At 40.8% G+C, this 22,733-nt stretch overlaps 2 protein-coding genes across 12 annotated transcripts in view; both read right to left on the bottom strand.

Moving 5' to 3' along the window:
- Window positions 1-4,484, bottom strand: part of kif1b (kinesin family member 1B) — a 58,658-nt gene extending 54,174 nt beyond the window's left edge. For 5 of the 9 annotated variants that reach the window (XM_068597354.1, XM_068597353.1, XM_068597351.1 and 2 more), the window contains exons 1-2: window positions 4,197-4,481; window positions 2,851-3,004 (exon numbers count right to left, since the gene is read on the bottom strand). In XM_068597354.1, coding sequence (XP_068453455.1) covers window positions 2,851-2,956 — 106 coding nt within the window. In that variant the 5' untranslated portion in view covers window positions 2,957-3,004; window positions 4,197-4,481. Of the gene's footprint in view, window positions 1-2,850; window positions 3,005-4,196 lie in introns of all 9 variants that reach the window. The other 4 variants (XM_068597350.1, XM_068597348.1, XM_068597355.1 and 1 more) reach the window with 3 other exon arrangements.
- A 1,042-nt stretch (window positions 4,485-5,526) lies between these two features.
- ube4b (ubiquitination factor E4B, UFD2 homolog (S. cerevisiae)) overlaps window positions 5,527-22,733 on the bottom strand; it is an 18,110-nt gene continuing 903 nt past the window's right edge. Inside the window, exons 2-29 of one of the 3 annotated variants that reach the window (XM_068597530.1) lie at window positions 22,008-22,221; window positions 20,605-20,740; window positions 19,962-20,049; window positions 19,360-19,504; window positions 19,002-19,227; window positions 18,299-18,778; window positions 17,411-17,515; window positions 16,232-16,373; window positions 15,234-15,334; window positions 14,953-15,067; window positions 14,528-14,611; window positions 13,903-13,959; window positions 13,209-13,325; window positions 12,929-13,027; window positions 12,724-12,837; window positions 12,326-12,524; window positions 11,643-11,781; window positions 11,424-11,523; window positions 11,133-11,260; window positions 10,933-11,031; window positions 10,493-10,728; window positions 10,239-10,365; window positions 9,963-10,107; window positions 9,563-9,697; window positions 9,178-9,369; window positions 8,308-8,482; window positions 6,890-7,036; window positions 5,527-6,675 (exon numbers count right to left, since the gene is read on the bottom strand). In XM_068597530.1, the coding sequence (XP_068453631.1) occupies window positions 6,611-6,675; window positions 6,890-7,036; window positions 8,308-8,482; window positions 9,178-9,369; window positions 9,563-9,697; window positions 9,963-10,107; window positions 10,239-10,365; window positions 10,493-10,728; window positions 10,933-11,031; window positions 11,133-11,260; window positions 11,424-11,523; window positions 11,643-11,781; window positions 12,326-12,524; window positions 12,724-12,837; window positions 12,929-13,027; window positions 13,209-13,325; window positions 13,903-13,959; window positions 14,528-14,611; window positions 14,953-15,067; window positions 15,234-15,334; window positions 16,232-16,373; window positions 17,411-17,515; window positions 18,299-18,778; window positions 19,002-19,227; window positions 19,360-19,504; window positions 19,962-20,049; window positions 20,605-20,740; window positions 22,008-22,221 (4,110 nt within the window). In that variant the 3' untranslated portion in view covers window positions 5,527-6,610. The remainder of the gene's footprint in view (window positions 6,676-6,889; window positions 7,037-8,307; window positions 8,483-9,177; window positions 9,370-9,562; window positions 9,698-9,962; window positions 10,108-10,238; window positions 10,366-10,492; window positions 10,729-10,932; window positions 11,032-11,132; window positions 11,261-11,423; window positions 11,524-11,642; window positions 11,782-12,325; window positions 12,525-12,723; window positions 12,838-12,928; window positions 13,028-13,208; window positions 13,326-13,902; window positions 13,960-14,527; window positions 14,612-14,952; window positions 15,068-15,233; window positions 15,335-16,231; window positions 16,374-17,410; window positions 17,516-18,298; window positions 18,779-19,001; window positions 19,228-19,359; window positions 19,505-19,961; window positions 20,050-20,604; window positions 20,741-22,007; window positions 22,222-22,733) is intronic. The other 2 variants (XM_068597528.1, XM_068597529.1) reach the window with 2 other exon arrangements.

Raw genomic sequence — 22,733 nt, forward strand, 5'->3', positions numbered from 1 at the left:
CATGGGTTACATAACAAGACAGAGCCCGATGTGGAGAACACATCAGAGCCCCATTGAAGGCAGGCTATGGGTGACCTGACGTTATTCAACATTTGGAGCACCAACACAAACTAATGCAACACCCGATCGCGTCACCCCTTTATAATTACATTAGCTCTGGTATGTTTAAGAGCTTCGACTAAAAGAGGCCTTTACTTGTTTCCAGCCTGCCTGTAGAGGCCTTGGACACATTTTCTGCACACTGGATAATCAATTTGCTGCCCCTCTGCCGGCATCCTATCCTTGACAACCATCCATGCATGGTGAACGAGAGAGAGAGAGAGAGAGAAAAATAGGGGGAGACAGCATATCCTGCCCTTGCCCCCAGGCGCTCTCTTTCTCTTTGTTGTTGACACACACACGCACCGACACAAACGCCCTTGAGCGACTCACAACAATAAGGGGAGTGTCACAGCCTCGTCCAAACATCTGGCCGAACACCTACAAGCTGACCAAACAACTTCATAAAAATACCATTCCTGTGCGGCAGCGCTTCAGTCTCATGAAAATGTCTGCCATCCCCAAAGACACTATTAAATAATAGACATGCAAAGGAATCACCTACACTGTGGTCGGCACGCACTATCGCACCTGATTCTGACTAAAAATGTGGGACATACTGAACACTCAAATCTGCAAAATAAATTTGAAATAGATTAATGTGCAGAGGTGATTTAAGAGGTTTCCATGGATACTGTAAAAAATGTTTTTAAAAACAATCTGCTGGGAAAAGTTGTCAAACAGAAACCCATTGTTATTACAAATATGACTGCGAGCAGAGTAAAAAAGTACCAATTTAGCAATATTTTATAGCCACCTTTTAAGCCTATTGGGGAGTATTTGATGCTCAATAGATAGATTTTTTGTGGAAAACAACATGAAGTTGTGACGAGTCATAGATGCACTGCCATTGATAGAGGCAAAATAATCAAGTACATTTGTTCTTGGACAGTGCATTTTGAACATAATTAGAGCATTACACTTACCTGAAGTCATAAAAACCAAAAATCATATCACTGAGTAAAAAAAAAGACTCAAACATAATTACATGCTGTAATCATAATACAGTATTTGACCTTCCATTAAAAAAAATTTGAAAACCATGACCACCTCCAAAACAAATGGTTAGATAGTGTAGTTTAAATTTAGAGAAAGTTGGATGACTGCGTGCTTTTGAGCTACCAGGTAACATTCAACCTCACACAGCCCTAATAAGACTCAGCATACCATCTGCAATGATGAAGGGAGAGTATGGCCGCCTGCCAGCCTCCCTTTCTGCTCTGCAACCTGCCCATGTGATAAGAGGTAGAGTAGGCAGAGTACTGCAGCCTCCTACTCTCCCGAGCTCTCACACCCTCTCTTTTTCTCACTCACACACACCCCAAAACTCTGCATTTTTCACCGCAGTTCTGCTACAAACCACGAGTCACCCTCCAGCACCTCCGAGTGACATTGGCATAATGAAAACCCAAGGATATGTAGTAAAAGTAGTGGGGATTTGACACAAAGCTTCTCTTTGGTAGAGTGTGAGAGATCACGGGCCAGTGGCAAGGACACTTGATCTTTTAGAAGATTCATAAAGGCTTAGTCTAATGGGCCCGGTAAGACTGACAGACAACGCTCAAGGCAAATAGAAGAGGAGCCTGCTGGAAAAACAGGTTTCTGGCGTCACATGCTGTCTTGTTACTAGGTCATTAAATGTTTCCATACTTGTGTTCATCTGTCTGCTAAAAGGGGACATGCACAACCATGAGTAAGGACGCAGCTAGCACTTCAGAGCATCTGATGACTCACAGTCACAAGTAGGCAGGTTGAATCACAAGACTTGCTCTGCTAACGTGTTGTATAAATTGTGTTTGCTCTGCTAATTTGTTGTATATATTAAGTTTTGTGGTATATATATTGAGTATTTTCATTCCGATATATACAGGTCTACGTAGATGTTCAATAGATTCATCGAAAGCTATGCAATTATTAAGTCAATGTGCATAATAATTTAATTATTACATGTAACACTGTTTACAAGTACACATATTCAGAATAATGTATTTGATTTTAGTGTACATTCCAATTGTTTTTATTGGCAATAAAACATTTTTACACATACTGCAGATGTGTAAAAGCTGAGAATGACTGATCCTCAATATAAAAATGGAAGCATATACAATGCACCGATACAGCATTCATCTTAATCCCTGATTTATGTTGTCAAGTCGCCGGACCACTGCATAATCCAAGAAATTAGGTAAAACGTTCCTTAATGTCAGAAAAGTATCGTAATGTAAACCCCAGCAAAATAAAAAGCAGTACATATTGTAAATTATTCACTTCTGGCCATAATCTTCATACATACATAAAAGTGATTCACAACTGTTTGTGTACACCAAGAGATAACATAATCATAAACTACAAAGTGACAGACATATCCTTTCTAAAACACGGTGTGATAGAGCTTTGATGAATTGAAGGCATTAGCGGGCTGTGCTGCATGGCGACCCCTGGGTCTCCCAGTATGAACCAACTCAGCATTTCTCACACAGAGACTCTGAAGGCATGCAGGCCCCTCCAGAGAAGGAGGAGGAATTTCCCTCTGTAAGCCTTTTATTCTCTTTCAGGCCGTTTGTCCCCAACCGTCCACTATTCAGTTTGCTCATTCTCCTGTTCTCTGCTCACAGCCCTGAAGGAAGACCACGGGAGTGCATGTGTGATGTACCAAACTTCCCCTAAAGAAAACACGCCTTCAGACTCAAGGCACCGTGTTTGGTTCTGTGTGTGTGAGCATCCTTAAGTGCATGCCAGTGGGCTACTTACTTGTAGTTTTTCCTTGCATCTGGATGATACATTTTGAGTCCTTGCTCGTCTCCCTGGAGTTGAAGGGCCGGACCCGAACAGCGACTTTTACAGACGCCCCAGACATGTTTGTGGTTTGGGACGGTTTCCCGGTGAAATTCTTCGTATATCCCTCCTAAACGAAACACATAAAAAGTGATGTTTGCATTAGTAAAAAAGAAAATCTGGAATTAAATTAAGCAGAGCTGAGTTTGTTTCCTTGTTTTTTCATACTGCCAGAAAGCAATAACACAGAAGCCATTATCACATAATGTTCAGCTATAATGAAAGTCCACCCCCTCCCAATTTCCAGTCATAACAGCTTACAACAAATATGGCCGACCAAAACTACTGAAGCCCTTTCATATTTTGTAAACAGCAGCCAACCAGACATACAACACTCAAATAAAAAGGATGCAGGGCAATGCATTTAATAAACAAATATATACTAAAAATACGCTTTTGACGGATGTAAAATATGAATATTGCATGCAACAATTGGGCTACATACACATTGTAGTCTTTTAATCATAAAAACACAACTTTGCAATGTGTCTTATGTCAGTTGAAGCTATACATCCCGCGCGCCGGGACTATACATCGGCCAAATAACTCGTGTTTTTCCACGTCCTTGCAGTCAGCCATACTTGCTAACGCATACACGCCCATGAAATTCTATCCTCCCGTTGTGTGCGGGTCACAGTGGGGCAGCAGGCCTGTCTGCTCACCAACACCGGGCATTATGTGCAGGCCGAGGGCTTCGTTTTCAGTTATTAAAAAAAAAAAACGAAATTGTGAGGAAGTCGGCTAATCCCCTTCGCTGCCGCCGTGTGTTGTGGAACAGAGCAGGGAGGAGCTGCCTCCCTTATTTTAGCAACACTGACTCGACACCATGTCCCCGGTTTACCCTGGAGGAGGGTCAGGATTTAAACGTTTCATACGAATTGGTTCATGGTTTCAAACGGTCGCAGAAGTGTTACATTGTATTGCACGCTCGCGACATGAAACCTCAACGGGTTTGACTTCGCTCTGCGGGCACGAGACGGTCACGGAACTAACCAACCGCCGGTGTCTGTCTGGAGAATACAAGTGTCCAGACGTAGATATGTAAGATACATGGAGATATATAACGCCAGATGGTCACATAATGAGCAATGTACATGGTGTAACGTTAGAGTATAACACTGGATATGTTCAAGTCCAAAGAAACTGAAAGTCTGTGATTAACATGAGCTGAAACTGCCCACCAGCTACAATGCATCTGGTATAACAGCCTCGGGCACCACAAACATTGACAATATACATTAATTTATAATGTTTTTACTCACGTTTGAAGATTGTCACCGAGACAACACCACAGGACAGTGGCGAGAAGTATCGTGAGCTAGCGAGCGTCAAGATGTGTGGGTTTTTTTATTATTTAAAATCCGCGAGCACGAAAACTGTTATAAAGTCCAGTTTGGTGAAAAACACCCATTATAGCGGTATCCTCCACCGGACGGACCTGTATTTGCAACCCGCGGCTCCTTGACGAGTTTATTTTCCAGTCGAGGTACGAAGCGGACGCCTATCTGCACACAAGCGAAAAGAATTGATGGATCGCCTCGATTTACCGAACAGATTACGTCAACTCCCTCTCGGCAGCGCTGACTGACAGCCCGGTGGGCCAATACAGAAGAGACAGCGGTGACTAATGTGTCACAGAGCCAATGGCAAGCCGCGGAATCGGAAGGGAAGAGGGAGTGGGCGTGGTTTATTCTCTTTCTGCCGTGACGCCACACTGCAGGATTTCTGCCCACCGCTCCCCACAGCGCGGTCACCGCAGCACCCAGGGTCACCGCAAAGAGCGCCTTCTAGCGAGAAATGGAGCAAGCCACATCTCAGTGCCTCAGCAAACATCTTCTGAACTTCACAATGTATACAAATCATATTCTACGTTTTAAAATGTATCTACCATGCCATACATGTATGTCTATTTGACTGTATAGGAAAATAGTCTATATGCAAATCATATCCGCAAATATCTTTTCTGCTTGGGCGCAATTCACTTTAATTTCGGCAGTTAAGAGTAATACAGTCTTTTAGAATTTTTCGCGATGTGGAACAAATGTGAAGAGCTTCCAGATTAATCCAGGCTAATTGTTTTCCTGGATAAAATGCAGTTAACCCTAAATTATACACAATGTTAACATCTTGCCGATAAAATTGGGACATTTGCCAAGTTTAATCCATTAGTTTATAACAGTTACAGTTGACGACTGACTAAGATTATGCATTTGGCAAACCACATTACAAAAAAAGAATTTGAATAATTATTTGCACTTAATCAACAACGGAGTTTTAAGCACACCATCAACATTATAACTTGCATGCAATTCAAATGTATATAAATAATTGTTTTGCTGTTTGATTTTATTAATGTTAATTGTATTTATGATCATATCACCATGATTGCTGTATGTTTCGTCTCTTCACATAAAGCATTAGAGATAAGCATTTGTATTTCTTGTATAATCTCAGACATGTAGTTACACGTGGTGTAACGTCCATCTTTTCATAAGGTCAATAAACTAAATTTAAAAAAAAAAACTTTGGCTAAAAAAAACAAAAAAACACTATGGTATCAATCTTTGGAAAAAACAATGACCAGTTGTGAAATAATGTGCATCATCATTTATTTCAGTTCAAAATCCTAGCTTTCAAAACAGGTATGTGGTTTAAGGAAATCATTTTCCTGTACAGTTAAGGTCAGCAAGGTAACGTTAAGTACAGTGCCATTTGAAAGAGACCGCCTTGTCGTGAGACGTCAGTGTTTCTGAAGAGCAGACTTTTAATGGTGCACTCCTAAGGTGGTGTTTCTGGTGGTCATGCTACATTCTCTCATGTTCCTTCCAATTCGCCTAAAAGAGGGTTATTTGTCCATCAGGCGCTTAGGAGGTTCTGGACTTGAGGCCATGCACACGCAAGAAGTAAATGCCATCTATTGAAGTCAGCAGGGAAAATGAGACTAGAAAGGACCAACTGATTATACTGTATTTTGGTAATCCACTGCTTCTCTTTCTACTGTACTCAAAAGTAAGCTGACATTTAGGATTAGTTAACGTTACGCTACATCCTTAGTGGATATTGCCTGTTCCGAACTTTGTCTACAAGCACAAACTGTGCGTCTGTTAGCTCTGGGAAATCAGCATACATTATGTGGACTCAAGTTCATCATTGTCACAGTCTTGATAATGAAAACTTGGGGCTAACAAATTTATCCAAACCCTCCCACACTCTCCCAAATGTATTGACCCTCCCATCTCTCCCTAAAATCATAACTTTTCAATGTAGCTCACATACAGAATATTACAAAACATAATGAGAACCGTAAAGAAAAATGATTGATGAAGTGACTATGCACCTCGCTGGTAAACCCGTTGGTGGTGGAAACGTATTTTTGCAGCAATATATTGCATTAACTAACTTTTGTTAAATATATGTATATATTTTGTTAGATATATACACAAACTCATGAGAAAAAGAAACTTAAAAGTCTTAACTTTATTATATTTTGTTTTTAGAACCATAATGGTTTGAGACAAAAAGGGTAAATGCAAATAAAAATCAAATCAGTTCGTTTTTCCCCCAATTCAAATGTTTTTTCTTGTCATTGGTAGTAGGGACACTGAATTCAGGCGATTTGGACAGCTCTCTCTTAATGATGTTAGCAGGCCAGACATTGGTGACATGTGGTCGGTCCTCAGACAAGCCGTCCGCCCTGTTTCTGTCTCATCCAGGTGTGGATCCTCTCCTTCAGCGCAGGGACTGTAGAAGTAACAGATTGTGAGAATCGTCAAACAAACTGGCATTTGATATCCAACAGGCAGTAATTGAATTTGACATTTGGGTGTCCTGTAATCATGTGCAGGACAATCTAAGACTATAGAGTCGCTTTGCTGTTCGTAGACTTTAGCTCTTGTCTACCTTGAACAGAACTTTACATGTAATTACTCGTGAAATAGCATCACGGTTGGGTTACCTGATTCTAGCATGCTCTCTGTGAGTGGCTGTCTGTTGAAGGGATCAGTGGGGGAGTTAAGCAGGTGGCGCAGGATGATGGATCGATCCATGACGTTGCCCGAAGGCAGAATCACAGGGTCCGTCATCAGTGTGTCCATCAGGGGGTCTGTTATAATAAAGTCATATGTACATTTTAGAGACAGTGGGAGAAACTAAAAGCACAACCATCAAATGACAATCCTAAAAAAAAGTGACCAAGTGAGTTTTACCAGCATCAGCATTGACGCCTTTCTTTTATTACAGTGAAAGCTATTGTCAGCATATTCTGGTTTGCCCTTTTTCTTCTTCTAATAGAGATGAAACAAATATCTTAGGCTGCTTCTTGTGTTTGGACAAGGGTTATTATTCAAATGTTGTGCTTACTACTGAATACATGTATGATATTAGTACTTTTACAGTGATCTTTGAATTAAGAATGAATAAACAACAAAAAAACAAAAGATAAGTCTATATTATTATAAGGCATGACTTCAAACTTATGCAACATGTCAAAACCCAGCTGCTGAAAAAGATAGTGTGTTTTTTATGACGTCAAAATTGTCAACCACTAAAGCAAATATCCAATAAATACTCAGCGAGAGATTTTGAGTGTGCCCTATATTGAAATGTCACAAGGTTGTTACAGTAGGACTCATGAGTTTCAAAAATAAAACCTGGCGTGGGAGATTTTAACCACAGAGAAACACGATACCCAAGCCTCCTGTACGGCACACTCCAGTCAACCGCGGTGGGTAGGCTGGCATATCTGGGAATCAAAGGAGGTATGTGGGCCACGTTCTCCTTCTAGATTATATTAAGTCTGTGGTTATAGGATAGCCTTGCTCTAAGCTGTCAATATGACCTATAAGAGCTGCAAAAGCCCCAGCAAATGTGTGGAATTCAACAGCAATAGAGGGCGTTGAAGATCCTGTTTGTCTGCACTGATTGACCCGAGGTCACACCAGATTTCCACACTAGTGACTTTTTCTGCTTTGGGCCAAAGATTCAGTGACTTACTACATGTCGTTGAGTTAACCATAAAAATACTACATTTACATTAAAAATGTAAGAATTACCTTGATTGATGTTCAGTAAAATGCTGCTCGAAGCAACGACCAAATTTTAGAGTTTGGATATTTGATCTAGTTATCTAAATAGATGTCGGCCTCTAATATTGGCGACTAGTCAGAAAATGTGAAATGCATCTTTTAATGACATGGAATAGATAGCGAAACACAGAAAAATAACATGCAAGTCCAGATTCTAGGAGGGAAAGATAATATGCTTTCCAAGACAAGTTACCTCTCCTGAAGATGCAAAGCTAAAAGTTGCAAGTGCATATGCTGCTTCATCACTTTGGACAAACCAACACACGAAAACAAATGCGCAAACACACACCTTTGAACTCGTCAGGTGCGTCACTGTAGTCCATTTCAGATTGGGAGTTCTTGGCGACTATTTCCTCCACCTTGTCCGATAGCAGCTTGAATTTTTCAATGGCAATGGAGGACTTAATGCCAGCCTTCCTCATCTTTGAGATGACCTCTTCAAAGAGCTCGCGGCTGTACGACCGCTGTACAAAGACCAAAATGAGGGAACATTTATTATTAGGGAGCTGCAAGGGAAGAGCATCTTTGAAGCAATGAGAAAATTCAGTACATTCAATGTGTCGTCTTTCTACACACAAGACTTTTTTGTAGGTTGTGAAACTGTATGAAACAAGCGGCAGCCGGGTTCCCTGACATATTCCTTCTATTACACGCTTACTGGCAAATTAGAATATAGACTGGCACATAACTGGAACTTCCCTATTCTCCGTAAATGAATCATAAATCATCAATTGCCAGCAATCAAAATGGAAAAGTTGATTTGAAGTAGCGCCAACAAGTCATTTAATTAAGCGCTGTTCAACAGTGCGGCAGTATCAAGCAGACACAGTAACACATACGCATCTTACAGTGGCGGCTTTAAACGTCAAGCATTAAAATGAACTAAAATAGCATTTGGTCCCAAATTGCTTCCTGCTTCCATTTTTTAAAAAGAAGTGGGTATTCATAAAAAACTGGGTGAAACACAGTACTACATCCAATAAGAACAATAGAGTAATTCATCCCGATGTCTTCAAGGCAATAAGATCATGCTTGTGCTGATCTACCACAATTCCTTGTCGCCTTATTGCAAGGCCATTATTCATCATAACAAACTGCCACTTGTGTTTTGTAAATATTTCTTACAAAGTAAAGTGTAAACTTAAAATACTGTACCAACCTGGTCATCTGCAATTGCTTTAGCAAAGCGGGCACAGTCGAGCTGCAAGTAGATGTCAGTCAGCTGGTCTAGGAGCTTCTTGGGCTCAAAGCCATACTTCTCGGGGTTCTCCACCTTCAAGTCCCGACACTTGGGCCCACAGAGCTGCTGGAGGTTAAAGTTTAGCATGGCAGCTAAACGAGGCCCCAGCTCCTGTATGAAAAAGGAGGCACTATTTAGAATAGCTTGTTGAACTCAAAGTGTAAATTAGGCTGATAATGTTGCCAATATATACATTTTTATTGCATTACGGAGAATCAATGTCCATTCATAGAGCCTAGAACATATATCGGGTTCAAATGAGACCATCTTTTTTGTAATGTCCAGACGAGGCAGCGACACTCACAGGCCTGAGGAAAGGCTTCTGGACCTGCTTCGTGAGGATGTGGAACATTTCAACCGTCTCTGTGGCCAGGGCCAGATAAGAGCGAGACACTCGCTCGTCCTGAGTCAGCTGGGACTGGCGACTCTGCTGCTGCTCCTGAAAGTTGGCAAGTAAACAAACAATATTAATCAAAACTATTCTGCAACAGCTACTGTCTCAGCTCTGCGGAAATATGAGTGAGGGGATAATATGACGCAGCTCACACAATAACAACTTCGCCATTATGTTGTCTTTGCTGCTACTTTATATTACTTAAATTCTGTTTCATTGTTAAAAGAAATTAAGCTTGATGATAACTGTGGTCCGAAAGCACGTAATACAAGGTACATAAACACAAGAACCCATTAGGCTGAGCACTGACCCGAGGCAGCTGTTCCCACTGCTCTTTATTCTTCATCTCTTCTTGAACTTCGTGGATACGCTTCAGAGACTCAAGGCTCTCGTCTAACAAGAAGGTGGTGTCATTAATCAGCATGTTGATGTAGCGCACAAACTGTTTGCCAGAGCTAGAGGGGAGTAAGCGTTAAAGAAGATGGAAAAGTAGCTCAGATTAGAATTGATCCAAGTCAGACAGCCACTGAGTCAAACCTTAATTGTGTTATTGCTTATAGACACACAGCGTGTCAAATTATCTCACTTGAACTCCTCCATGAAGGTACCATGGTGGGCAAGGTTCTGCCAGAGGCTCTTGAAGATAGTGCTGATATGGTACCGTATAGTGAATTTATCATAGAACTCGCTGGTGGCGCCGGTATGTTCCACATCTGGTCAGAGGAGACAGGTTGTTTTTTTTGTTAAACAGGAAAGAATCCATACTTTGCATTCGAAAATTTCCACATCCCATTTTTTTTTCCAACAACAGCTTTGAAATACAATATACATACAACTCACCAGTGTAGAACTTCATGAGGGCGGGGACCAGTTGTTTCACAGACAATGGGTGGTTCTCCATCATTTCAGAGAATCGCTGAGTACGAGGCTGTACAGCGGGGTTGGTGACAAACAGCACCTCCACCAACTTGGCGATAAGGTAAGGGTTCCTGATGTAGTTCTGGCTGCAGATGAACACCACCAAGAAGGTGACAATGTCCTGGACACACGGTTCATATAAAACCTGGGGAGAATACCTTGAAGAAGCGATGAAACAAAAAACATTAGATCATGTGTTGTATTGATACATTTATTACTGTGTCTTTTCTTTGATGTTCAGCATCTATATCTTTCTCATATTGTCTTTACAGTCAAACTGACATGATACAGTGTGACCATTTGAATACTCCCATCCACAAGATGTGTTTTATTAAAAATAGGGTGTGCAACTATAAACTTACTGCACGACAAAAAGCAGAAACTCTGCTACATCTTCAATGTAGAACTCAGGCAGAGCAGCAAAGCTTTTGGGGATCTCGGGGTGCAGTGGCAGGTTAATGCTGTGTAAGGAACGAAGAAACAACAAGAAACAGCATTGGTTCCTATTACGTCAATACATCACAACCAACAGTAGCAGTCTGTCAGTGGCCGGGAGACTCACTTAGGGTAGGCGGGGTCCACCATGCGAAGAATGAGCTGGATGACGGTGCTGTAAAATTGCAGACATCTGCGGAGAAAGTTCTCATCCAGAAGGCCCACGTCAGCACAAGCTTTGGCTCGCACCAGTTTCTGACACGACAAAGTCACACACAATAAGGATCACGTCACCCTAAATATGCTCCATCGTGAAAATCTTGCTTGTTTCAGCATTTAAGGAAAGTCTTTTTGAAGACAGTAAACCAATTGCATTTGTATGTCTGTACCTTTAAAATCAGTGAATTTAAAAACTAACCTTGAGCTGGGTTTTGCAACGCTTAAGCATCTCTCTGTGCCGACTAGCCAGGGGAGAATCTTTCCATTGGCTTTCACTGTTCTTCAGCTCCTCTACAGTCCTAACAAAAGGAAAGAAACATCATTAAAACAAACAAACGTTCTATGAATACGTGCATGCATGTGTTTTTACAGTGATGTTGATAAATACATGCATTGTCCCTGAAAATAGATGTAATACCTGTTCAGTTCACGGATGGCTCGCAATCTGCGGATGTAACGTCTGCAGCCAGGCAGGATGGATAAATGGTGGGCGTGCAGCGTCAAGAAGAAACATTCAGTTGGGAACTTGGGTTCTGAGAACTTGGTGGGGTCTTCATCTGTCCAAGTGAACAAAGAAAATTTAAAAGAAGAAACACATACCGGCCGGTCTGCCAGTACCATTACTATTAAATATCAGCTTTACTGCCCAAAAAACCTTTTTGGGCATGTATCTTGCTACTTATGTCCAAGATTTTGTATGGATCATTTTAATTGTAATGTATGAGAGAAATTGTATTGAGCAATTGCTATTATTTTGTAAATAACTGGAAATAAAGGCAAAAGGAATTTTGGGACAATAACACAAGAGTGACTCATCTGAAATTAGTTTGATTAAAAAAATGTTAAAAAAAAGTCACAGATCTGGCATGTTTGATTAATCACTCCAAAAACTGATAGCATGCAAAATGGCACCGCTACGTGTAATTAACGGATTTGTCAAAATGGCAGCAGTATATGAACGATGGAGTCGTCTTGCAGTTGTTAAAAGCTACATAAAATATTAATAATCCATTTGAAACTTCATGTACACAACATTTTTGTAAAATCTCCAAACAGTCCTCAATAACGTAAACCTCCATGATTTCATTGATGTCAACTTACGCAGGTCAGTCAGCCAGGTCTTGAGCTCCTCCATGGTGGCTTTCAGCCGCGTCTCCTCTAGGCTGACGACAAGGCGACATCGTGGGTGAAAAATGTAGTAAGGGTCCACCGTCTCCAGCTTGATCTTCATGCTCAGCTGTTGCAGCACCCATAAGAAGTTGAGCATGAAGCCGTCTGTCGACACTAGCTTGTCATCAGTCTAGGAGGAAGAAAAGAGGGTGAATTCAGGATGTTCAAAAGCTACAACCAGAGTATAACATCTGCATTTTGTAGGGGTTATAAGTAAACATTAATAACTGAATTGTTTCTCTACACTTCAGATCTTTCCAGTGGGTGTTCCACTTTGGTACCTCAAAATTACATTTAAATAATTCTGTTGATTGACTTGTGTAACATACCTGCATCTGAGCTTTCTTCACATTGTAGTTGACCAGAGCTGCCATGTAATTAAGAGCTGGCTCGCGCGTTTCTCCATTTAGTAGGATGTTATGGAGAACTTTGAAAAGGTCACCCTAAAAAAAAGAGATACTAAATAGCTTTAATAGATTATTCAAAAAACAAAGGACAGGTATTTAATAAATATGTTATGAAGCAGAGACTCACCCTAGCTGACTCCAGGTAGTGCTGCAACGACTGGCTGACGACTCGCGTGTTCTCTATGGTGATGGCCGGGCCAGAGAAATACTTGTCTCCCACTTTTGTCTTCAGAGAAAGAAAAGCATTAAGTTTACTCATAAAATATTTTTTCTATCTATTAAACGGCTTGCTGTGCCTCATTTTTGCAGTAATATTGCATGAGGTCAACTCTCCACTCGGACACTTTTCAGCATTGGTTACAATTCAAATGCGACTCATTGACAATTTGACTGATTAGCCAACTCACATCATCCTCAGCAAACACAGAGAGGCTGAAGAAGGCTCCCACATAGGAAAGTCTCTGGATCTCTCTGCCACAACCAGGGCTCAGAGGTTTGGGACACCACAAAGGCAGCGATGTTACCTGCAAAGTCCGCCATGACAGACATTACATAGACGTATCAACATAATTCATCGTTTGGTGCTAGCAACCATCCTGTCACTCAAAATTAAACGTATATCCCTACCTGCTCATTCAGTTGAAGTCACAAATAAGTAATTTCATAATGTCAATAAAATGACACAGTAAGTTATGATATTAAAAAAAAGAAAAACTCAACACACAGTTAATAAGCGACTAAGTGAGCTTAATGTAAACTCAAAGAAAGCTGATTTGAGAGGGTGTTATAACTGAATATACGGTTAGGCATGTTTCTAAGGACAGAAGAATGTTGTTGTTCCTTTTTTTGTGTAGTATAAAGAAGACTTAGTGTCATGAATAAAATAAGCAGAGCACATTCTTTGGTGCTGATGTCAACTGGCGATGCTGGTATGATGAAGGTATAAACAGACAATGGAGACAATAGCCAGACCTGCACGTACTTAATACAACTAAATTGTTTGGCACATGATTTATAGACGGCCTAAAATAAACAGCCAAAATTATCTGATGAACACTTCAGTGCCATAATGCAGCTTTGGCCATTCAACAGTATACTCACCAAATTGCACACTGGGTGAGTTTTTCCAAACTTGATTTCACAAAGCTCAGCTAATGCCTGTAAAAAAAAAAAAAACACATATTTAAAAAAAATGCTTGACTCACATTTGGTTTACAGGTAAACTGGGTGAAACTACCAGACTTCAGTCAAATTAGTAAACGTGAGATTAGTTGATTATTCAATATATAATCTACTTTTAAGAAGCCAAATTAGAACAAACAACACGCATCCTGCAAACAGAATGACACACTCCAGTGACAAAGTTGTTGAAAATGTACTATTTAAATACACAAAATGACATTATATTTATTTGTGTATGGATGGATTGATGGTGAGATTAAAGTAAATTAGATTCTCAAAGTAGTAAAAAAAAAATCCTCATCCAAAAGGAGAAGCAGCACAATGGCAACACTAGCATACTGAACATCCAAGCATGTCTGCACACAGATACATATGCTGTACATCTAGAGCGGTCCATCTACTGAGCAGAAAGCTTGTCCCGACAGGCTCCCAGGACCTCATTAATCCATGTTATACTGCAAATCCCCTGCAACTTGAACTACATTGTGTCTCAACTCATGCTTGGTACTACAGGATGGGTCAAGCCAGGACAACATCTCCTTACCATAAGAGGGAATTTAAAGTTGTCACTGTCAAAAGAACATTCTTTCACTGCAAGAGCCAGCCCATGAAGGATGGGAGTGAAGATCTGAAGAACAGGAGAGCAAACATGTCATGCGTCACTGTCATGTCAACATTTAGAACTGCGTTTCCATCTCACAGCATAAAGTCGCTTGAATTATTGCAATTTCTTCATTACTGAGAAGGTGTTGTAGCGTTAACTGAAACATGTTAGCATTGTGTCTGTGTGAAGGAGGACAGATTTTATTTTTTAAATAAAGACAAGAGTCAGTACAATGTAGTTTCATCTGCTCATAGAAGTGTATGCGTTTGTCTTCCTGAACCACTGTATGCTGGGACAGGTGTCAGTCTAAGTGACCCTAAATAAGTATCAATGTGTATAAAAAAATGCTCAGCTATGCTTCCCACCTGACTGAACACCCCTTCCTCCTGGTGGGTGATGCGCACCAGCTCCTGAATAAAGCCATACGGAAGGTTTCGACACAGCAGATAAGGTACTAGCAAAGACGGATGCAGAGGGCTCCTGCATGTAGAAAACAGAGAAGCATTGTGCTGAAATTAAATAACGTTTCTCGAGTGAAGGTGAAAGAGGAGTTGCTATGGAGACTCGGGCTAAAACGCGGAGGAACAGAAGATTCACAAACGTAGTAAAAAACAGATTTTCACAGCGTGATGCTTGGATTGCTTACCGTGGCTGGGTCAGGGTGCCTTGCAGGACCAGGGCAATATGAGAAATACACTGAGAGCGAATGTTGCTGAGAAGCTGGCTGACATTTGGTTGGCTACAAATCTGAGGGAGAAACAGAAAACTGTAAGAGGTGTGATAAGATTACATGCTGCTGATTTCACAGACACTCATGAGAGAGTTGAATCAGTTCTCTCTAACGGCCGCTTGTTTCTAGACCATCTGGCCTTTCGCTCATCTGAGGTACAGACTGTTCTTCTGTCTTCGGGACATTTTGTCACCAATTAAGACGTGTCGAGATATTGTGATGCACAGACTAGCTAAAAATGTAACCGGACATCTGAATCCATCTTAAAATCTCAAATTTGCTTTTGGGAAAACCCCGGTGTCGTTAAATCAAAGCACAGTCTTCATCTGATTACTCGATATTTCTGTAATTAAAATGTAGTTAGGGTATAGCTGAAAATATTTATTCTCATTTTCTCAAAAATAGCCCTTTTCATGTTGCACAAAGTACTTAATAAAAATAAGGGAAAAAAGTAAAATCTAAAAATAATTTACTTTATTAAAAATAGCCTTTATCATGTTCTTATTACATGAAGATAACATATTCATTAAATTACCAGAAAACATGATATTTTGTGATATACATCGTTAGCGAGATATGAAATGACCCATATCAAAGATAGAATATTTTGGCCCTGTGAAAAAGCTAAAAAGAATGTTCCTACGCTAAAATGGATCAATACAATCATAAAGCGTTGTACTAATGTCTGAATAGGATTACTCTTAAGAAATTAAATACAAATAACACAAAACAAGAATAATTATTAAAATAAACAGCAAATAAATATTAAATATAACAGGTCTGAAAAGGAGTAGGCAGAAGTAAACACTTGTATGACCCATTCTGTAACTTAAATGATGAACTTAATGTTTAGCACATATACACAATTCAGTATAAGGGATAGAAAAGAACACAATGCTTTTAGAGTACTTTACCTTGGGAGCTTTTCTCTCCTCCATGCCAACACTGTCAAAACGCTCAATGAGGTAGTTCAGCATCTCGGTCTCTTTGCATGTCTCAATGGTGAAGCGGTCGCTGGCTGAATTGCAGGACATTGTCCCTCCAGATGCACCAAGACTATACATAAAAAAGTAAACAAGGACACAGAGGGGCTAATTAAATAAAAGGAAATATCACAGCCTAGAGAGATACACCGTTAGCATCAAACATCATAATGTATGTATGGTTAACAAACTCAAGCCCACCCTTAAGGGGTCCTGAAAAAAAAACAATAAAGCATTAGTGACAGCATTGCAGAATCTCAGTAAAAGGCTGTTGAAAGAGAAAGGGATGACATTGGACCATAAAAGGCTGTTTGCAGAAAGTCTTTGAAGCTGGTATTAGGATTCAGGATGCTGCATATAACTGACACAAGTAGTGACAAGAAGTCAAATTGCCGTTAGGGATCAGCTGTAAATGAAATCCTTTACGCAAGCTGCTTCAAAGCACAACAAACCTTAGGAGATAATACAAATGAACTATATTTATCTATTGAACAAAGGCGAAGCAGGGGTATCACCTCTGCCACAAGTTGTTCCCAAAGCTATAAGTCAAATATAACACATTATATTGTCCAATAGCAAAGTTACTTTGTTCATGAGTTTCTCCTGAATAAAGATGCGATGCAAGTTGAACCAAACCTATACTGAACAACTATGTAGCAAATAAAAGTACACTGTACTGTGATAATATTCCTTAACAAAAGAAAGGATGTCAACCAACTTAACCCAAAAAAAGGACCACTTTTCAAGGAAACGTCTTAAGAAATACAGGATTTTGAAGGCTCAGGGTTACAGAAACAAGGTTCAGTTACTCTGGCAGACCTAAAACCCAATAAACGTTTATATTATATGGAGTTCCTGCAACTCTGTAGAAACAGAGTTTAATACTTACCACAACGTTAGACAAAGAATTATAGCATTAGGACCGTATGACCAAAACAGTTACTGAACTTTTTAAAATGGCTACACCGACATCCGTTTATTTTCCACCACTCTACCCTGGTGCGTTTGTGCGTCGTTAGTGGAAAGCCTCATGAGCCCACTGGAACATGCAGTGGACTCATAACGCAGCAAGTGCACACACAGACACCCACACACCGTGCAGTGGTGTACCTGGACCCAAACTGAACCCGTGCAAAATCCTCCTCCTCCTCAGAATCTTCATCACTGCTGTCCTGAGACAAGTCAGAGAGGGCAAAGAACAGGAACGACAAGGGGCTAACGTGACGAGGAAAAGACACAAGGAGAAAGGTTGGAAGAACAGAGGATGTTGTGCGAGCATGAAAAGACAGAGGGGAAGACAAATGTAGAGTGGTAACACGACCCAAGAACAGAGGAGAAAGAAGAGGGGAGCACTAGGAAAAGGACGCTGGAGGGTTGCGTGCTTGCTTGAAGACTATTTCTTGTGCTGCTTTTTAAATATTCAATAATATCATTTTGTCTGCAGCTTTTAGACACCGTCAGAACATTTTTCTCAACCGATAACTGGATTGAATGTCACGATCACTCAACTCAAACCAATGAGGCAGAAGCCACATCTTATTTGCTGCAGAATTTTATAGCAAGGTTGGACCTATAAAACATGTTTGTTACACTATATCCAATATTAGTCATTTGCAAATTAGTTTGACCTCATAAATTAATGCAAGTTAGCAACAAGCAATACTAACAAAACATCTGAACACCCTATGTATGAACATTTTATGTTAATTATACTGTACACCTATTATTGCTGTTGGAACTCTCCTTTTTATAAATGTAGGAAATGCTGAAATATCAGGTTGTTCAGTGACTTTTAGCAGTCTAAATATTAGCCAATTAAGATTAGTTTGTTTGTGTAGATGAGAACTGACTGTTTGAAACATAGTCTAAGAAGCAAAAGTATATATGAAAAGTCATCTGTTCATACCCAACCTCAAATCTGGTGGTTCACAAGAAAAGTTATGGTTTTAGTAAGTTTGTTCGCTCTACACACTGACATGCAAATGAAAGATGAGATACCTAGATGGTGGGATCCTGGAAGCAAAGGCGGCCTGTCGGGTATTCGATCTGGGAGAAGGGGGCACCACGGAAAGGGGTGTGGAGGAGGGTTGGTTGCGAACCCTGGGTGAGCTCAAGGAGAGGGATTGGGGGCTGGGAGGTGGCACAGGAACTGGGGTGTTAGGAGGAACAGAGGGCCCTGCAAGGCTAGGAGAAGGTCCTAAAAAACTAAGTCCTCTTTGACCAGGACTAGATGGGGAAGGAGCCCCCCAAGGAGAGGTGACAGAGTAAGGTCGATAGCGTTGCGAGATGGGCATGGGAGCAGATGGAGGGTTGTGTGTGTGTCGTGGAGTAGCAGTAGCGGGTGGGCTTGGGGGCACAATGAATTGTGGGGTAGAGGGTGTGGAGGATACGGTGGGTGTTGTAGGGGTGGGGAGAGATGGGGAGGTCCTCTTGGCTGCATCCAAAGCCATGGAGTGAGGACTACCACACCCATACAGACTGTGGACAACATTGAAACGGTGATTGGCAAAACTCATCTAACAACCATGTCTGAGAAATATAGAAAATGATCAAAGCAAACTCAGAACATCGAGAGCAAAAAAAAAAAAAAAGATTAAATATCAATAAAGCGCACATTTGAAGAGGTGACCAATCCAGAGTCTTTTCTACATGTCTGGGAGTTACACTCAAAGCTCAATAAACAGAGTCAAGGTCCACTTGCCTGGATAGAGAGCTGGCTCCAAAGGACCCTGCACTGGGGCCCATGGGGCTGCCACCTTGGCTGGAGGGCTGCACCAGCGTCAGACGGTGGTCCGGGGATTTGGCTGCTGCAATTGGCTGAGAGGTGGCGGTCAAGCTGGCGAAGGGGTTGTGGACACGTGACTGGGTGGACATCATTAAGACTTCCATCAGGATCTGGCCGATCAGGTCTTTGAAGTCAGAGTATACTACAGAGAGTGTGTGTTGGGGGGATAACAGTGGAGTTATCAAATGCAAAAAGTCAGTTGTAGATTAAACTTGACCTTTTCTTAATCAGTCAGCTTATTATAGTGAGATAAAGACATTATTCAATGATATACCATCTTTAGGGTTCTGGTGAAACTCTGCAGCCATTGACGGGAGAAAGATGACATCTCTATCCTGCTCCTTCCACGATACGCGGAGAACCTTACAAATGAGCTGCAGAGCCTGTTCTTCTGTGACATCTGAGTTTGCAGAGGGTTCCTGAGGTGCAGAAACAAGAGACAACTGCCATTTAGAGAATAAATGCCAAATGGACTAACGTTACTCCGATTCTCATTATCACTCTGGTCTATGAAGAGACTGGTATGTATCAATTAGATATTCCTTTATTAGTCTCGTAGTGGGGACATTTCAGGATAACAGCAGCAAACAGGGTAAAGTGCAATAGCTGAAAACGAAACCAAGAATAGCGTATATGGAAAGTCCCCAATTACATGCTGTAAATTCTCAAACATTCAAAGACTCACATGATCGCAAGATCAGCATGATTAAAGAATTTAAGCATTTCTCATTTCTTTCTTGATGCCTCCCATAACTAATTACATAAAAGTCGATACTTGTCTTCCGTGTAACAATACAATATCACCACAAAAACTATCGCGATACTACAGTGTATTGATTTTTCCCTCCACCCCTAATGTTCAGTGCTGCCGTTTACCTTTTCAGGCAAGTTCCTCTTCTCCCTGCGATCGCTGTCCTCCACCTCCATGTTCTCTATCCCTGAGTCCACATCCACCTGGGACATGCTGGAATAAAAGAGAATTATTAAGTCTCTTCTTCCCTAAACAGACAATGTCAACACTCAAACTTCAGTGGTCCATATAAAGCTTCACATTTATTTCAACTGTGTCCGTTATCTCTATCATAAACTTTAGAACCATTTCTTGTAAGAGCAAACGTGGCTACGCAATAAAACAATGTTGTTTATGCTACAAATAATTAAAAGAACAATATAACTTTTTGAATTACATAAAGGATCAAAACGACCTTGAATATCATTACACCTTTTTTGAGAAACCATCTATAATATATTAATATATAATATTTATCGAATGCATGTGGTCATTTTGAGAATCAGTGTTGCAATATAATGTTTGGGATTTGAATTATGAAAACTGAAATCTAATGTATTTGCTATAATTTTAAGATTCCAGTAGAATGGCCTGCTTTGGCCAGCCGTAGGCTCCGTCATTGGTACACCTTTATTTATAAAGGCAATATTTTGTTTGCTCCCAAACTACCTGTGTGTTTTCATCATGCAGAGAAGTGTTGGACAATACTCTTTGCAGTGCACTCTTTACCTCTTTTCACAGGAGGCCGTGTCAATGTCCATGCTCTGCGATCGGGACAGACTCTGGGACTGAGTCTCAAGGCTGTTGGAGGGGGAGCTGGAGAGGGAGCTCACACCCTCACTGCTCTGACTACCATATGCCACCCCTGCAAAAGCAAAACACCACAACTGAGCACCTTTGGAGGTTTTATATTTGTTTATGTTTTCTTTAAAAGTCTAGACTGATCAAATCTCTGCAATCGAAGCCCCCACGCTTTGGAGAGACCAACCAGAGGAGACATGGTTTGCAAAGACAGATTCATCTTCTGGGCGTCTTCTAAAACAATATGTATGATTTGAATTATATATTAATATATTGTGTGGTTGCTGCACATGCAGCCTTCGACTTTAGTCTGTCATGTCTTTGTATAATTAATATAAAATAAAACCAAGAAAAGATGTCCTGATTTAAGATTTGTACAATATGGTGTCACGTTTGTATTACCCTATTTTTTGTTTTGTTTTAATGAGCTTAAAGCAGCCATATAGGGCCACTGTTTTATTGAATTAAAAAAGACTCAGATTGCCGTTTTTAAGATCAACATGGTGTGCCATACTTTTATAAGCCCTAATTAAAGCAAACAGGTAGAGAGAAAGCTGATTAAGACCCAGGATTTTACCACGGACGAAGGGCCGGAATTAGCAACTCGCTCTTAGTTGCACAATCATATAATTAAAAACAGTTGAGTCTAATATATACTGTGTACAATGGTTGTGTCAAGTACAATATCAATAACAAATACATTAACATGCAATGAAGGCTTGAAATAACTGAGATGTAGAAAATGCCAAATTTCACAAATTATTAAACGTACCACTGGCCCTACAAGCTTTAAAAAGGCAGCTCTGTATAGCAACAACACCACATATATGCATTCCTACAAACAAAGCTAGGAGATTGTCAGTCTATCTATGCATGAGTCACTGGTGTATTTTCTAGAGCAATGCATGAAAGCATAATTTCTCACACTGCACAGAAAGCCTACACTTTGTGTCGCACAGAGACACTGGGGACCACAGCAAACTGCTGCCGTTTGTGGGAGCATGACTGGTTCTTGCTGTTCAAATATCAAGGTCACAAAGACAAAGGTCTCTTTCAGTGTTGAGCTCAGACTGCAACCACCAAGGTTGATTTATCTCGCAGGCCTCAGAGACAATGATCAACCCTGGATGAGTAGGATGAGAGTTAGACTAAAGATTGCAAAAGAGGTTGACTCTATGGTGACAACCGGAGAAAGCCAACTGGATCCTGACCTGTTGTTAATATTGATCCAAAATCATAAGAATTGAACCTTAAGTATTGTCTGCAATAACAGTAATTTAAGAAACTGGCTCAATACATCTCAAACCTGTAGCTCACTCAGTTTTTCTTACCGGAGGTGCCCATAGGGGACGTGGCAGGGGTACCACTGTGGACATTAAGCCCCAATGATTGAGAGGAAGCTGGTGGCTGGGGTGCGACACCTGAGGGTCCAGGGAGGGGTCCAGGGGGCGTCTCTCTCTGTGGAGATGTCAAGGGTGTGCTGAGAGGGGTGCCGGGCTGTGACGTCTGTCCCCCTGCCAATCGTGCCAGCCGCCTTCTGCGGATCTTGAATAATAAAAGAGCACATTTAAATATTCAATAAAAGTACTATGCATGCTCACTCCACAGACCTGCATAATATGAACGTATGTTGGACAAGAACTGTTGAAATCAACGCAATTAGGCACAAATGTCTTTTTTTTTAAACATCGTTGGCTGAACGACTTTCACTATCAGTTTGGCGACAATAAGACACGTACAGTCTTTTCATGAGCCATCTTTAATAATTACTCCCGGACAAAAGACACATAATTGAAACATTTTTTTTTATTTTTTAAATTTAGCAGCTTTTCAAAACACACAACGTTACGAACCTAACGAACAAAGTCAGATGTGAGAAGGCTAGTAATCGTGCCACTCGGCAGGAGAGCATGAACGTTACTACAGAAAATCAACTGCACACTGTTGATCGAGTAGCTACGTGTACACTGAGGGTACAAAGAAGGACCCCTTTCTAAAATGATGTGCGTTGCCCAAGTGGCTCAATGGCCACACAGTTGATTGCACAATGGTGGCCT

The sequence above is a fragment of the Clinocottus analis genome, unplaced genomic scaffold (genome assembly GCF_023055335.1).
Source record: "Clinocottus analis isolate CAN_PGR_092001 unplaced genomic scaffold, fCliAna1.0.p SCAF_4, whole genome shotgun sequence".
In the NCBI taxonomy this organism is placed as follows: Eukaryota; Metazoa; Chordata; class Actinopteri; order Perciformes; family Cottidae; genus Clinocottus; species Clinocottus analis.